The sequence below is a fragment of the Indicator indicator genome, chromosome 11 (genome assembly GCF_027791375.1).
Source record: "Indicator indicator isolate 239-I01 chromosome 11, UM_Iind_1.1, whole genome shotgun sequence".
In the NCBI taxonomy this organism is placed as follows: domain Eukaryota; kingdom Metazoa; phylum Chordata; class Aves; order Piciformes; family Indicatoridae; genus Indicator; species Indicator indicator.
The window spans coordinates 28,070,012-28,087,699 of record NC_072020.1 but is presented as its reverse complement, the minus strand read 5'-3'; the positions used below and the strand labels follow the sequence as shown (position 1 = coordinate 28,087,699).

Genomic DNA, 17,688 nt, shown 5'->3' with positions numbered 1-17,688 from the left:
CAAGAGTAACCTAATGACTGAGGGAGTACCCATCATTCCCCCACAACAATGTAAGGCAATTTTTTTTCTGTCAAGAAAATAAATTCGCTGTTTTGGTTCAAGAGAGATGAACATGGCCATCGTAGGAATGGAGCTGAAGCCATGCTCTGAAGAAGAGAATGCTACTTTTAACTATTATTTAGCTTTTGTTTGTCATTATCCTATTCTGATGTGATTGGCAATACATTATTTTCGCCCAGGTTGAGTCTCTTTTGCCCAAAACGATGACTGGCGAGTGATCTCCCTGTCCTTATCTCAACCCCACGAGCCTTTCGTTACATTTTGTCTGAGCTGAGGGGAGCGACAGAGTGGCTCTGGGTCAACCCACCAAACGAAGACAGCAGGCGGAAGCTCTAACGCTTGTTTGCCATCTGACTAGGCAAAACCTGCGTAAGGTCACCTTTTCCCTCACTCCAAGACGCGTTTACACCTTGCTGCGGGTACCTCGGTACTCAAACAGCCAGAACCGCGCGTCCCAACGAAATACGACCGCCCACGACCGCCCGTGCCTTCCCTCCGTGCCTCTCCGCCAAGCGTCCCTCCCGGCGGCGACACAGGAAGGGGAGGTCGCACCGGTCAGACACGAGGAAGAGGAGGGCTGAAAAGAAACACCTCCCCCAAAGGAACCGAAGACGGCAGAATAAAATCATCCCCACGCTACCGCCCCCTCCGCTTCTCCAATAAGCTGCCCCAGAGCCTGCCTGGCCCCCGCCCCGCCCTGCTCCGCTCTCCGGGCGTGGGGAGCGGCACCGCCCCATCCGTCACGGGGCCGACCAGCCGCGGGGAGGAGGCTTTGCGCTCCCATTGGCTGAGTCCAGCCAAGAGGCGTCTGTGGTTGGCTGAGGCAGCTGCCGTTCACAACGATCGGGCGGTGGCGGGCGGTAGTGGTGGGTAGCGGCGGGTGGGTAGGTATCGGGGCGGGTGGCGGCTGCCCGGAGGTCACTCGGCGCGGGGGTGCAGCATGGCCGCGGCTGTGGTGCTCGGGGGACCTGCGTGCTGGTGGCGCTGGCACAGGCGAGTGCGTGCCGCCCGCGCGGCGATGGGTAAGGACCTGCCCCTCCTCTCGGCCCGAGCGACCCTGCTCTGATCGCCAGGCGATCGTTGCCCGGCGAGCAAAAGCCGGCCTTTCCGGGGGCTCGGCCGGCGAGCGCTGCTGCAGCTGCGGGCCCTTGGCGCCTGACAGGCCCAGACCAACGGCCAGCCCCGCGCCTGGCGGGCCCCGGAACCGCCCCGCCGTGCGGCTGTGGTGAGGGGCCCTTCGAGGGAGGGCTGGGCGGTCATGGCTGGCACGGCGTGTGCCTGCAAAGCGGCTCCCGCTGCCGGGTTACTTGAGACCGTACTGGAGTTTCAGAATGGTTTATCTCCATAAATGTTTTCACTCACTTGCTTAAAATAGCAATCCTGGAAATTATTAGAGCTCTCAAGTATTTCTTGTGGCATCAGTGACATTTTAGCAGTACCTGTTACCTAGATTTGGGCTGTTCAACCCTCTCGATTAGCGTGTCCGGTTGTTTCCCTTCAACCGAAGGTAAATCCAGCGGCATTGCCCCCGTGCCAGCTCCGCAGGCGCTCACTCGCCCGTGTGACTGATTTCATGGGCAGTAGAAGGAGCAAACACCTGCAAATGTCGTGTTGGTGCAAGTGGAGGTGGAATGTACATGTAGAACTGGACCTGGACTTCTTACCTTTGCGGAGTCCTGAAAATAACACTGCCATTTCCAAGGAGTTTAACTTCTGAAGAAGATAGTTGAAGATACGCCTTCAGTTATCCTCTCAATGTCATTCCATAGCAGTCTGTTACAAGGCCCCCAACAAATACGTGAGGAGTTTTCAATTAGCAAAGTGGAAGAAATATTTTTTACATTACTAACTTCTACAAATATGTAGTTCCCTCTTAAACCTGATTTAAAATGATCAGTGAAAAGCGTTTGACGCAATTTTGAAATTAGCTTTCGCTGTTTGCTTGATTGTCTCTTTGCCACTAATTTATTTCTTTTATACTTGCAGTTCTGGTGTGCTATGTAATAGCTTAGATGCAGCAGGCATGTTGGTCACAAGACAGGATACCTGCTTGGTATCTTTCGTGATATCACAATTGAAAGCAGTAGCTTTCAATGTATTTTGGAATCTGTGTGCATGGTAGCTGTCAGGTATTTCTGTAAGAGCTTTGAAATCCACTGCCCTGATCAATATTTCAATACTCATGTTAAATGTAGAGAAGGATCTCATTTCTTGGTGGTGAGCACAGGTGTGAAAAACAACAAAAACACTGCACTGACTCTTAAAGTTGAAGAATACGGTTTGTCTGTGCCTGAAGACCTGAGTGGTTGAAGGAAAAATTGTGACTCTCCCAAGAAGCTTCCATAAAACAGAATTTTGCCCACAGCATTTAAACTCTGACTTACTTAGTCAGTAGTGACTCTGCTGAAAGTTCTCTTGACTCTTGAGAAATGTCTATGGGATGAAAGTCTAAGCATTAAGCCTTCTTAACTGCTAAGCTCTACAGCTTACTTATATGTCAAAGTTTCTCCATCTCTAATGCGTTTCTCAGGTTTACCATCCTTTTCTTTGGGTTGAGTAATGTAAAAGTTGTCTTCTGGGTGTTGATTTCATCAACTGACTCTGAGTGAAATGCCATTCTAGTGGAGGAACTCTGCAAGCTGAGAGCTGTCCAACACCACAGCTTGGGTTAGCAAGTGAGCTATCTTCATTCACTGACTGAATGCCCCTTAGTTACTTGGTCACTTGCCTTTTGCAGCTGGTGCAGACCATGATGATTTGTTTCTTCTCTGTGTTTATACTGGAGGCTGTTTGGAGGAGCATCTTGGGTATTTATGTTTGTGTATTAGCAAGTTGGATAGAGACCTTGTAGTCCTGTGATCTGCAGATGGCAGTTGCTGGCAAAGGTGCTTCATGGAGAGGATGTATGTGACCTTACGTAAAAATACATTTTTGACAAATGTGGAGGAATTCCTTCTGGGGACTGCTAGGGAGATAAAGGGATGTTAATGAGATAGTGTGGCTGAGAAAGGAAGATTTTCTGTGAATTAAGATACAACAAAAAAGATAGTATCCTGCTAAAGAGTGAAAATGTCATTAGAAATAGTTTTGGATGAGTAGTGGGGACCCATTCAGTTAATAGCTAAATAGTACTTTTGTTGAAACAGAAGCTGTGTTTGAATTGTCAAAATGATTCCATGCTCTGGTGCAGAGAAGCATTGATTACTAACTAGGGATTATGACAGAAAGACCTTCTGCTCAGAAGTCCAGCACATTACTTAATTAAGGGATCAGCTGTATACTTGATATTTATTTGAGATTAAATGTAGTTACTACATATTTTTGTCTTTTATGTATTAGCAAACATTTGACGAGGTATAGCTATAGATAAGAAAATGAGGTAAGACTCAGACTGTTACAAGAGAGCAAGTCTGTTTTTCATCAGCAGACCTTTGGAGAGGCAAGGAAAAGCAAATGGCCAACGTAAAGCTGGCCAAATTTAGAGTCTTGTAATTGTCTTAAATTACAGTTTTGGCAGAGTGCAGTTCTCAAAATCATTGCATAATCTTTAAGAGACTGTGACTCTGGGGCAATTTAAATTCCATTGACAAAGCTTCTAGGAGCACAAAGACCTGATACTGTCCATCTACACCTGCTGTCTCTAACTTCTATGTTTCTCCATCTATTTCCCTTCAGGATCTAGTTCAGTAGAGGTTTTATGAGTTTCCATAGAGAAGTCTACACAAAACACAGGTCTCTCTGATCCTTTCCTTCAAAGCAGAATGAGAAAAGGGATAAAGTCTTCTGTTGCGCTGGATTTTGAGATGTTAAATCAGTGGTAAAAACCTTCTTTTAGTAGCTCATATTGAATTGTCATCATGTGTCCCTCTCCTTGTCAAGTTGCTTCACATGCAACTGCGCTTTCTCATAAAGCCCTGAGCAAACCCGACAACTTCAGCAGTGGAGCATCCTCTGGGATTCTTCCCATGCTCCTGTTAAGTCTCACCTACTGGGCTGGAAAAGAACTCAAGATTCCAGAGAGATCAAGAATATTAATATGACTTGCAATCATTCTAATTAGCAAATTCATATGGGACAGGAGTGTGTGGGCTTGGGCCAGATTTATCTGTTTCATTTGACTGTGGAGCTAGGGGTTCCATCCCAGGAGCCAGAAATTTTGGTAAACATTTTCAAAATAGATCTTATAATGCCAACAAGAAAGTAATATAGTTGAGATTGCTACTTAAGAGTTATGGGTTTCTCAGTCCTGCTCTTGGCCAGTTGTACTCTGAGGGAAAGCCCAGTCTAAGTGTACTGGACCTTTTCCAGCTCTGCTGTCTGTGGTCCTATTCAGCTCTTAGTTCCTTTTTGTTTGACTACAAAAAGATGTCCTGTGCACTGTGTCTTACAGTGTCTGTGCAGTCTATTTGTCTGTGGAGTCTATTTGCACCCAATTCAAGGCACTATTGGAGCTGAAATTCTTCCTTCAAAATGTAAGGATCATTGCTTTGGGAAATAATGTAAAATGAAATGTAAGCGTGAAATTAAGTAAACTTGTAACTGTCATTGCTCAGGTTAAAAGGAAAATTGCTTTCAATATCTTTATGTAGAAACTTGCAAAGTCAAGTTTTAGGTCATTTAAAGGCCAAATTTCTAAGGACAGGATTGCAATCTGTGCGTTTCTGATTTTACTGTCTTAATGAATGTATTTTGTTCAAGGAAAGACATTCAGAGATTCATAGACTCTTGCTGATTTTGAAATTACTTTTAAGGTAACATTTTCATGAAATTGTTGATTACGTCAAGTATTTCCGTTGTAAGCTGACTTTTCAAAGCAAAACATCTTAATCTCTGTTGTCTGTAAGCCCTCAATGCAGCAAGAGGGCCGTAAGTTGATCCTCCTCATCAATAAAGTCATCACAGGCTCTATGAGCACATGTTGCCTTAAAAGAATAATGAAGAATCTCCTGGGAAGAACCCAAATTCTTTGAGTCAGTGTAGCTGTGTCTAGTTCTGCTCACAATGAGTTTGATCTGTAGATTAACCGAGGCTGCTGGTTCTATTTCCAGTGAAGGAGAATTAGTTGCATGTGGTATCAGTGATTATTTTAAAAGTAGATTCTATTGTTTCTGCTGATGATGTTCTGTTAGAAGCTGAATGTGGACTGGGCATTTTTCCAGCCACGTGGTTGCAGCAGGTTACAGCAAATTTCATGTCTGAAGTAAAATGGACTCAGTACCACAGGGACAGTTCCTGCAAATGTTTCTACAATTGATGGGATTAGTTAAGTGTACACATGTATGTGGGTTTGCAGAATATCAGTCCTTAGATGTTTGAATTGTAGAGTTATTTCAAAACCAAGTCTGTGCCATGTGTCAAACAGTAAACAGTGCTTAGATGTTCAAGCTGGGTGTCATCTTCTGTGATAGCACCTGTGGAGTTTCATCTAATATGAAGATATGAAAAATTGTGCCTTTTTAAACATCCTCTGTTTGGCAAACTCCCACTGTCTTAAGAAGTCATTAAAAACTGTGCCATGATTCTAAATGCAACTGATTGGCATTTACAAAATGTTAATTGACATTGTCTCCCTTAGGTATGTTTGTGAGCTAATTCCATCAGTCTTTTTAAGCAGATTTTCCTCTGTTTGAGTATCTGGGGATCTGGAGGTTTTTCCAAACTGTTAAAAAAATCATGTAGTTTTAAAGTGGCCAATTTAACAGTGCACTGTGAAAAGCTAAACCAAACTAAGAAGTAAGAAACTGAGTCAGAAATCAGACTATTTATCTAACCACTCCCAATTCCTGTGGATTTGAATATGTTAGCACAGAACAGAAAATTATTCCTTATTCATGAGCTAGGACAAGAGAAAATCAACAGAAACAGACAAAAGGAGAAATAATAGAATACAGTGACACAAAACTATTCAATAATAACACCAATCAGCATGTTGCCTTGTATTCCAGCCTAGCTTGCTGTGCCTTCTGGGGATATTGCAAAATGCAGATTGTTAAGGAAGGCCTTATAATAAAGAACCAGTTAGTTTCATGGATATTTACATTGTGAAAAGCTGCTTTAGAAAAGAAATAGAAATGCTTGTTGGCAACAGGCCTGTCATTGCAGTCCAATTACTGATTGATGTCTTAATAGTAAGATCTGATGATAGCCATGAAAGGTTGTCAAGGCAAAGCAGTCTTATATGACATGGTGGAGACAAGTAAGGCAGAATGCAGAGGAGGTGTGACAGAAAGCAACATGGGCAAAATTACCTTCTCAGTTCCAAATACTTCCATGAAGGCAAGATTATGTCTGTTGAGGCAAGTGGCCAGATTCTGAAGTAGCTGAGATCTCAGGTATGGTAGGAGAGTCAATGAGATTTAAGCAGGTCATGAATAGGTCTTCCAGGCTGTGAGAGGAATCATTTCTGGTGTTAGCACTGATACAGAAAAAAAGGTATCAAGAAAGTTTTCTGAAGATGATTAAGAGATTTCTTGATGTTTAGTTTGAGATGTCCAGTAGATAATGTGAGAAAAGAAGAGATCGGGATAGAAGTGAAGAGCCTACAAGAATGAGCGTAGACATGGTAGACAGATCTGTGCTTCTGATGTTACTTGGAATTCACAGAAACAAATAAAACAAGCAAGGCTTGGAAGCAAGGCTAATTTTAAAGCTAGATCAGGTTGCTTGGATGAAGGTTCCACCACTTCTCAATGCAGTCTATTCCAGTGCATAACCTTTCCGCTCATCAGGGATGCTTTGCTAATTTCTAACCAGAATTTCCTTTCCTTCGGCTTTTGGCCATTGCTCTGTGTCCCGTTATTGTTGTACACCTCTGTGAAGAATCTGGCTTCATTTGCTCTGTATCTCATCTTCCCTCCCACTCTATAGGTGGTAGAGGACTACAATTAACTGTTGCTTCTCCAAGCGAAGAAAAGATAGTTACCTTAGTGTCTGCTCATATCCTCTATTCTCCAGCTCATCAGTCTGATGTCTGCTGGGCTGTATTCAATTGGACCACATCCTCTGTATATTGTGCTGTGCAGAGTAGTATCACCAGTTTCTTTGACTTACTTGTTATGCACAGCATGTCATTAACCCTGTGCTCCAAGGATGCAGTGCTGACTTAACACTCAACTTGTTGTCTATGGGAATCCACAGGATCTGCCAAGCTTCAGTCTCTCTATAGACCCAGTCCTCCTGCAGTGACATCTCCAGCCCCAAGTATAGGACATTGCATTTGCCTTTGTTGAACTTCTTGAGGCCCACTTCTCCAGTCTTTCTGAGTAATAGTCCTGCTCTGCAGTTTTTCAGCCAATCCCCCAGTTTGACGTCAAACGTGGTCTTGCTGAGGGTTCTCAGGTCCCATCGTCACAGTTATTGATCAAATTTTTGAACAGTAGCAGCTCCAGTATTGATCCATGAGGAATAATGAGGAAATCGACCCATCACACATAACTGACTGTTGCTAGTCTTTGAACCACTGATCACGCTTAAGTCCAACAGTCTAGACACTTTCTTTTATCAGGCAGTGTTGCAGTCCAGTCCAGTGCATACTTTCACTGCCATTTGACTACTGGGATACTAGAGGAGGCTGTTTTGAAGTCAGGGCAAATAAGATCCACTTACATTAAGAGGTAGAGAAAGACAGGTGCTGGAAACCAGGACTTAAGCCTCCTCAGGAAGCTGGAAGCTTTGGGCTAATAAAAGAAGCAATTTTATGTTAGTATAAAAGGTGTACTGGGGAACACTGACTCATAGAAAGTATGATAAGACTCCAGGATGATTACTGTGGTAATGATGGTGTAGTTTTGTTCATTTATTCCCTACATTTGACATGTAGCACTTCTTGAAAAAGCAATGTGTCTTTTTCCTGACTTCTCTCTGTTTGCAGTAAGCATTTCCCCAGTGCACTTTTTTTTTTTTTTTATTTGTGCTACTTCTCTAACTGTGTAATTGCTGCAGGCATCTGTGGAAACTGTCTCAAACCAAAGTTCTCTCAGCAAACCTGATTTATTGAATGTGGCACTTCCAAAATAGTGCTGCAGATGAAAGAGCATGACCATTGCTGGCTAAGAAGGAGCTTAAAGTCAGAAAGACTTTAAAATGATTAATCAAGTGTTATTGGCCTAGAGAGGATTCTTTGCTAAGCATTGAGACCTCTTAGAGTCTCGATCCAGCTTAGGCACATTTTCTGTATGTGCACCTCAGAGTTAGAGTAGTTCTGTAGTTAGCCTTGTTTCTGGCTGCTTAGTTGGCTCATGCCTTAGTGCTTCTTTTGCATAACTTTTTCCTTTGCCTTAAAGGAGAAATTATTTTATGTAATTGGCAAAGAAATCTCCGCACTGCCAAATTGTGCTGCCCTGGGGTTAGGAGTGTTCAGAGTGGTGAGACAGTGATTGCAGTAGATGAATGCCTGCAATGCTGCTTGCCATCCAGCATTTGATACTCGCCAACTATTGTGAAAAGTAACTGACTGAAACCAGTGTTTTCCTCAGACTGTATGTGATGCTTTATAGTTCCATCTTGGTAGTACAACAAATAGAATACAGGAGTTATTCCTATAAAGATAGCATAATTTTGTATTTATACTATGAATTGTTCTAGTTTTCTGTATTTGCTTTTAAAATGTGATTACATGGCTCAATGGATTTGCAATTATTTATTATGGAGAATTTGACCTTCAGGTCAATCTGAGTGCAGAATCAGAAGACTTCAGTTATCTGTAAGGGGTTGCATGAAGTAGCAGCCTCAGTCCATTTCTAGAGAATGCTATACCTAAGGTTGCAACCAAAGTTGCAAATAAGGAGTCTGCAAAATATGTATAAAATTTCATTTTGCAAATGCAGTTTAGGATTTAGACACATAACAAAATACAGACAAGCCTGCTTACTTTTGAGCTCTTCTCAGACTTCAGCTTTCAGGGATGTTGCTGAAGTTTTATTATTACTATACTTTTTTAAACATTCACATTTTTTCTAATTAAACTCTTTTTTCTTTGGTATGTGAAAAAATAAGTTGTGGCCCAATGTGAGCTGTAATTTATGGTTTAAATTGTGTAGAGTAGGATTCACATTTTCACTGCTCTTAAATGTAAACTTAATTAAATCAATAAAAAAAAGTTTCATCCAAGCTTTTGTTACATCATTGTTACATATTACTCTAAAATACAAATATATTGATATTTATTGTTTTGAAATCAGTGTGTTCTAGGGCAATGGCTTCCAAAACCCCAGTCGGATTCATTGGGCTGGGTAACATGGGAAATCCAATGGCAAAAAACCTGTTAAAACATGGATATCCAGTTATTGCATATGATGTGTTCCCAGAAGCTTGCAAAGAATTTCAAGACTTGGGTGCTCAGGTATAGTAATAAACTTCCTTTATTCAGACAATAACTATATGTGTTGAATGGTTCTTGAGTGCAATGCAATTAAATACTCTGTTTCTTTCCATTGTTAAGATGACAACTGGAACTGGAATAGCATAGTGAATACAATCTGAATCTGGGAAGTTTTACTTGGAGCAGAGACATGATTCTACCCTAAGTAATTTTCATGCCATTAGCCAGAATTGCTACCTTGTTGGGCTTCTCTAGCTGTTTTTGCCCACTTTTATGAGAGTAGGTCTTTTACCTCCTCCCCCAGGTCTAGAGGGCCCGTGGGCTGCTTTTCATCTGGTTCATACTTTGACCTCTTCAGGTTAAATGACCCTAGTTAAAAATTCCTGCTGGCATAGCTGTAAGGGTTATAGGGACATGTGAGCCTTCCTGCTGCTTCAAGGTGCAGTCCTCAGGGGCAGGGGAAAAATCTAATTATTTAAGTGCTTATTCCCTTAGAGGTAAAGAAGGTTGTGGTGAAAGAAGAGGAAGGAAAGAAAAAGGAGGGAAGGAAATTGATCACATTAAGGAGGTTTACCTTCCTGTTGTATACCCTACAAAATTTTGGCCCTGTTCCAGTCAGGGCTGTTGTTTTTGTTAATCTGTCAGTACAGCAAGTAACCCATTCACTCTCTCAGGTGGTTGGGTCATATCTAAGTGACTGAGGCATATATGAGTGTTTTTGACATACCTGAAGCTACATCAGTTTAGATAGTTGTGAGTGGATGGATAGATGCATAAAACACTGAAACAAATGAATGTACTGAAGTAAAGAGAAAACAATGCAAAAGTAATACTTAATGTGACCATGTAGAGGATAGGAGGGAATTTTTCAGCAGTGGGAAGACAAGGAAATTGTAGGTAGATCTAGAAGAACTATATGCCTTCAAAGTTCTAAACTGTTTGAGCTAATTGCAGCTGTTTGAAATAATGAGGTAACATCAAGATTCCCAAAAGATAAAATGATGAAGTGAACCTATTGATAATTAATTGCAGCTCACCTTGAATAATTACAGAATTTTTTTGCCTCAAGTGGAAGAGTAAGCTTTTCAGCTTCTTTGACTAGCTACTGTTTTTACTTTGTTAAAGCAGCTGAGATTCTCAGGGGTGAACTAGATCTGTCTTGAGTGAGAGGCTGGGCAAATGGAAAGGAAGTCTGTTTGAACAATTGATTGTATTTTTAATTTATGTTTTGCAGTGGGATCTCTTTGCTGTGGCTGCCCATTTCTGTAGCTTATGGCTATAGTAATAGAATCCTTGGCACCCACCCTAAGACTGAACGTGGTATTAGAGGTGATCTGTAATGCTCTTAAAAACAAAGCCCCAAGTATGTCTTAAGATCATGAATCATTAAGAGAATACGTGGGTTTGGTTAAATACAAATAAAACCTTCTTAAAGAAAGTATATGAACATAACTTTCCCTTCTTGATCTATAGGTGTAAATCCTGCCCCAACATTTTTTGGGGGGCACTTGGAAACTTGTGGGTCCAGGGGGCCTTGTAGAAACTGCTATATAGGGAACATTGGACTCCAAGGGCTGCTTACTTTTTCCTTTTTTGTCTGGCTGGTAGACTAAAACTTTCAGGAGTGTTAGAGAGGTAAAAGGATCCCCCCCAAGAGACAGTAAATGCTGTCAGATGTCCATTGTTTAAGGTCAATGTTACTACCAAGGTATATGGAGGAGGAGGGACGTTTGATCCTAAGTCTGCATATTCTGTGACTACTTTCTTTAGTCTCTAAAGAACTGAGATATAGTATGTCAGCAGGCAGCCACCTGCCTGCTGATGTTGAATAGTAAAGTGAAAAACTGGCTGAGCAGGAGCATATGGAACCACTTGAGGTGAAGCTTGGAGAAAGCTGCAAGGCTGCAAACAAGCGCTGTGAACAAGTCGGCTGCCTCCGTGCTCTGCTGTCTTTCCGCTTCCTCATAGTTACCACTTTCTTACACAGCAGAGTGCATGTGTCACACAGTTAACTTTGCTGCAGTATCCTTAAATTCTTTTCTCAGATTTGGAAATTTGGAATTCTATCTGATGCAGAATAAAAAGAGCTTTCTTCAGTGTATTCAGTAAGAAAGGCATTTCTGACAAGCAGAGTTAAATGACTATTATAAAGAAAAAGAATAGAGAAACATTCTGAAACAAATATGCAGATATTGAGGGGCATAAATCAATGACCAATATGAACAAAAGTCTTCTCTCTCCAGTTGCATGCTGCCACACTGTTGAATTGGCAAATATCAGAACATGTATGGAACTTGGTGTGCTGCTACTCTGAGCCAGTATAGTCTATATTAGTAATCAGCAATTGCTATTTGATAAGTTTTTTTAAAGTTACACACATACTCTTTATGATTTCAAGTGCTTGATGTTTCTTAATAGCTTTCAAATAATTCAATTTTATTTCTGAGACAGGAAGTCCCAAATATAAAAAAAGTTTTGTATGCTGCCTGTTGAACCAGGTAGGTAGATTTCCTCTGAGATTATTATTCATATCTGTTAATGTTACCAAAAAGCCAAGAATGGCAATCACACTTTAATTCCCACTTTATTTTTTTCTACTTTAGCAAGATGATTTTGCTTTTTATAGTTGTGGAAATACTGTCCTAGTCTGTGTACATTTTTTATCACATTTTATTCATTTAAAAGGCATGTTAGTATTTTGAAAGGCATGGATAGAATAAATTAATTTCTGTGTAGATGACTATTGTGCTATGTCTTCTATAGATCTGTGTTGCTCAAGAGCTGTTTAAATCTAATCTGTAATCAAAACCCAACTATATCCTGTCTACAGAGCTAAGTGGAAATATGAGGCTAATGAAGTTTTAAAGTTCTGTGGTTTTAAAATTCTGGTGGAAGGATGAAAATGGCCAAGGGAAGAGTCTTCAGCTGATAACTTAAAAACAGTTTTAAATAAGACCTGTAAATTCAGGTTCCTAGTACACACTTTATCTCTCCTTCTCTAATGATACACCTTTAAAGTGAACTGAACCAGAGGTACTCAAAAATAAAGACAAAGATGTCATATATAAAGAGCTATGCTCTCTGATCTCCAGGGAAGCAAGTAATAAAATTAAGTAATCAGATATAGAAGCTTTTCTGCTTATGGTTGCCTCATGTATTCCTCCTAGCCTTTGTTCTTTAGACTAGTGTCTCTTTTTATAGCTGTGCAGTATACTAGATGTTTTGTGTGGTATTAACTTGCCCTTTCAAAACAAAACCTGCGTATTTCATCTTCCCTTCTTTTACTTGTTTGTCATACTATATCCCAGAATTCCTTTGAGGTATTATTCAGCATTTCTTGCAAATCTGTATATAACATGCTTTCTTTGATGCTGAGAACTTAAAAATGCATTGTATATAAAAAGAGACTATGTTTACATAAGGGCCTCTAGTATCACAACTAACAAAAATTATAAACAGTAGTTATAAACAGATGAGGAATTGTGAAACAAGGTCATCGGCTTTGTTGGAATTATGGAAAGGATTTTTCAGGTAGCTGTTGAACAGCAGTTTCTTTAGCCCTGAAGCCATGTGCTATGAAAATTTTAATTTATTCACACTGAGTAATAAGTGCATAGAAAATTTTGCTTAAGACATTTCTTAAAGTATGAAAGCAAAGGCATATGATATATCTAACAGAATAGACCATTGTAAAATTTAAGGTTACTCTTCATCATTCAGCAACTATAACTGGAAATAAAATACTACAAGCCCTGTCTACAAACAAAATCTACTTTCTGCTCAAACGGCCTGAGTGAAATTGCATTTGTTCCTCTTGGGCTGAAGATAAAGAGAATAAACTGTGTATTTTGTTGCTCTTTTCCCTGAGATGTGAATGTGTTAACAATGCATTTTAAATGCCTTCTGGATAAAATCTACTGCTTTATCTGTCAGTATTTCACTTGTTTATGTATCTTAAATACCATACTGTCTGCCTCTGAAAACGAACTGACAAAGGCAGTATACCTTTAAAATTATGTATGTTTATTTAACAGGCAATAGCTAACTATATTTTGAAACATCTTCAGATCTTTTTGGTGAAGGATGCTTGAGCTGATAAATTTCCTTTTTAAAGGAAAATGTAATACTGTGAGAAACTTTAGTTAATTTTCAGGATTGGGTTTTTTCTTCTTTTTTCTTTTTTTTGTTTGGTTGATTTTGTTTGTGGGGGTTTTTTGGTGTTTTGTTTGGGGTTTTTTTTTTTGTTTTTTTTTTTAAGGGGAGGCTCAGAGCTGCATTAAGTAATTTTTTTTTCCCCTGAGTCTTCCTGACTTCCAGAGCTGTATGGTAAACGAGAAAAAAATGAGATTTTCATGATTCTTTGTGTTGCCCCAAAATCTCACATTGTAGGGTGAGATTTTGTATAGATGCACAGTGGTTTATAGCAAATTAAAGATTCATGAGTAGGTTGATGGGATGCAAGCATCCCTATTGACAGATGCTCTTGAGGACCTTCAGTGATAGGATCCTTTTCAATTTTTTAATTTTTTTTTTTTTGTTCCTGGATCCAATTAATTAACATTTCCAGGGCAGTTTTTCACCTGTTCTAAGTTTTTACCTAGTTCAGTTGTGATTGGTGACCTGTGAATACTAAAAATGCAAAACTCTGCAAACATACCTGACACTGCTTTTTTTCAGGAAGTATAATCTTAACATAATTGGGTTTTGGTTTTGTTTTTTTCTTTAACAGGTAACAGAATCCCCAGCAGATGTAGCAGAAAGAGCAGACAGAATTATTACCATGCTGCCTTCTAGTCCCAATGCAAAAGAAGTTTACACAGGAGCAAATGGAATCCTAAAGTAAGAATTTTTTGTAGGTTGGAGAATTCCCACTCCTTAAGGCTGCATTATATTGTCAAATACCTAGTGTTGCTGTATGTAACTCTTGCTATGCCTTCAGAGCACTTAACGTGATGTTCTCCTCTGTTCTGACACTGTTGACATTTCTAATTACATGAGTTCTCTTTAACTGTGCTTGCATTTGAATGGGTTTTGGCTAAAGCCTTAGTTTTACATACTAGAATAGTAATTTCTGTGAATTTGAGGCAACTATTGTCTACCTTCTCAGTTGAGTATTTCTTTTATCACAATGCACTACAGACAAGTACAACTAAAGTGTTTGCTGGCCATAATGATTTGCTTAAGTACTTGGTCTTGAAATCGTATAAATGAAATGTTCTGACAAGTTGCAATTGTGTCTCATGGCATTAAAGTGCATTAACGTACAATAGCTGACAAGGCTTTATTGATTTCTACTTACTGTCTGTTCATTACACAAGAAAATACCCAAAGAGTTTGTTTAATATGAAACAGGGGATTTTAGCTTTTGTGGAGGAGTTTCTACTAAGCCTAAAATCCATAATTTGCAGAATTACAGTACTTAAGAGAGTTTGGACTTGCCAAATTAAGAAATAAATATTATGTAAAAGGCTCTTCTTGCCGTGCGTGAACTGCTCCTGGAAAGCTGACTAAGGCTACTGAAGATCATGTAGGTTCTTACTGCTATCCAGGTTAATAATGTGAGGAAAGAAATGAAACATACAGAAGAACAAAGTACAGTAGGTTGTCTAAACCTGATGATACCTATTGGGATATTGAGTATAGTCAATATTAAAGTGCAGTGATAAGAAAATCAGACTGAGGACATGGATTTCTATTCTTGCAATATAGGAGATAATAGTTGCTTCCTACCCTTACTGTCCATAGTTTAATTCCTCACAAAGTAGGACTGAATAGATCTAAGTATCCATGGCTTAGACTCTTTGGGGAAGAAGGGTAATTGGATCAGTGCCGCAAAGTCGGGCAAACAGCTGCAGGAGAATTGTATCCAGGGTGACAGTGCTTGAAGACCGATTGGCAGTACTTAGTGATATAATGCTACCAGTTAATCTTTTGAGTACCTACAGAATACTGCAGGGAACAGAGGATATGGACATCAGTGTTGTGCTGCTGCAGTTTCTCATTGTCTGTATTCAAGACAAGGAAGTGTAGTTCAACCATACTGATTAATTCTTACACTGCATGGACTGGCCCTTGGTGACTCTCTTGATCATTTTTTGAAGCTTTTTAAGCTTTGCTGATGAAAACATTGATGTTCTGGGAGCGTCTGAGGGTTAACTTAGTCATCCTGTTACCAAGAAGCCCAGTAGCTTCTTGTTCTGAACATAAAGGGAAATGACGTACTACTCTGTCTGCCACACTGGTTTTTGTTTGCATGTGTTCAAAGTACCTCTAGCAGCTTATCCCTTCTGTGACAAGGGACAAGTTCTGTGTATGTGACACGGTTTGAGTCTGGAGCTACAGTGTGGTCCATAACTGTATGGATATAGTGAGAAGCTATTTCCAGCTACCTAGGTAAGTTGATTCCAGGAAATTCACTGTACTGCCAGCAGCCCATGAGGTACAGCGAGGCTATGAATCTGTCCTGCGCGGCTTTAAATTACTCACTTCTTATGTCTGAAAATTTATGTTGTTTGATTTCATGGTGTTTGCTGATCCAGTGGACTTGAAATCACAATGCAGTTGAATGGAAAGAGGAATAAAAATACAGTCTCTTTTGTTGTTAAGGGCATTAAAAAAAATTAATTACATTTTTTAAAACCCAGGTAGAACCTTCTGTGTTCTAAAATTCCAGATACAGTTGTTCTGTCTAAATTGACTAGATGTCGGTGGGAAAATGGAACTTTTTTCTCCATGCTTTGCTTTAAATCTGCACTGGGTTTTTGTGGTGTTAGTTATGATCTTTATGTGGAATGAATTGTAGCAATGATTTAAAGAATACAATCAAGCTGTTCTGATAAAAACTTCAGGTATTGTGTGTGTATATATATATATATATCTGAAAGGAAATTGCTATCTACGGATTCTGTCTGTATCAACATTTAGTTCAGCTGTTTAGAATGCATCTTACATAATCTGTATATGATACACTGCTCAAGCCTGCATGATGGCAGGTTTTCCTAATGCACCTTTTTAGTGTAATTTTTTTAATAAAAAGGGTGTTTGGAAAGAACATCTTTTTCATGTTCAGGTTTTAGTGTATTTTGAGCCATACAAAACTGTGTGGTATACATACTCAGCAATATACACATGGAGCAGTTCTTGCTCAATATTTTAAAACTTTATGTTTACTAGAGTACAGAAAAGTGTCTGTACCTATACCATGTTGAGGAAAGACAGTGCCATGGTAATAGTTGCAAGTGTCTTGTGTAGCAAACAGTAACAATTAATATTTATTTTAGGAAAGTGAAGAAAGGCTCATTGCTAATAGATTCCAGTACTATAGACCCTTCCGTTTCAAAAGAATTAGCCAAAGCAGTTGAAAAAATGGGAGCTGTTTTCATGGATGCCCCAGTTTCTGGAGGTAAGTCTTCATCTTGGACACTTTGTCTCTTTGTTTGCAGTCTAAGTCACTAGGTTATACCCTTGTTGGTATAAGTTGCTTTTCATTGCTGTATGTACAGGATTCATTTTTTGTTCTGTTGCATTAAAGAATATTAAGGAATATTGGTAGGGTTTAGGAAGATGCTTTTGTGTTAGACCTGGGGAAACTGAGCTTTCACACGTTGTTGTGCAGTGGTCCTCTTAACTTCTTTCATAAAGTTGTATTTTTATGAAGATATTCACATCTCTTCAGTCTGCATTGGTTTCTTTCTGTTGGGGAAACACTGGTTACCATTCAGCACTTCTGCTGCTTTTTCATTAATTAAAAAGAGAGAATGGAGGGGGGAATAAAAGATTTCATTGTCAAGGAAAAACAAAGTTTTCCTTTGGTTTTATAATGGTTGAAGAATGTGGATGGTATTTGTCTGTTCTTGAAGTTGCTAATTGTTGATCTCTGAGTATTTAATCGCTCTCTAGAAATAATAGAGTAGGGAAGTCTTTTGTTTTATGGACAAAGGGGAACCAGAAGCATAACATTAATGTTTTGAAAACAAAACCATAGCTGATTGTTACTATTGTTGAATTCTTCTCTGAAACCTCTAGAATTAGAAGGTCCATTTTGCATGGGGAAAATCATGCATTTTTTACGGTACACTCTGAAATTTAATATAAGTGGCCTTACAGAATTTGAAAAAGGTACAATGCACAACCTAGAAAGAGCATAGCCTGAGTTTCAGTTCATGAACATGAGTGGTAATGAGGAGCAAAAACTGACCATCCTTTTAATTTCAGCTGAAAACTAAGGCAGGATTTGGCTTCATGCTAGAAGCAATATTGAAGACAAGATTCTTGTTTCCCAGCTAAAATACTGCTTCTTGTTTTGTGTA

The 17,688-nt window shown here is 39.6% G+C and overlaps 1 protein-coding gene across 1 annotated transcript in view; it reads left to right on the top strand.

The window, feature by feature from the left end:
- Positions 1-1,000: 1,000 nt before the first annotated feature.
- The window catches only part of HIBADH (3-hydroxyisobutyrate dehydrogenase), an 84,270-nt gene continuing 67,582 nt past the window's right edge, over positions 1,001-17,688 (top strand). The window contains exons 1-4 of the mRNA XM_054384956.1: positions 1,001-1,082; positions 9,240-9,400; positions 14,109-14,218; positions 16,660-16,781. Coding sequence (XP_054240931.1) covers positions 1,001-1,082; positions 9,240-9,400; positions 14,109-14,218; positions 16,660-16,781 — 475 coding nt within the window. The remainder of the gene's footprint in view (positions 1,083-9,239; positions 9,401-14,108; positions 14,219-16,659; positions 16,782-17,688) is intronic.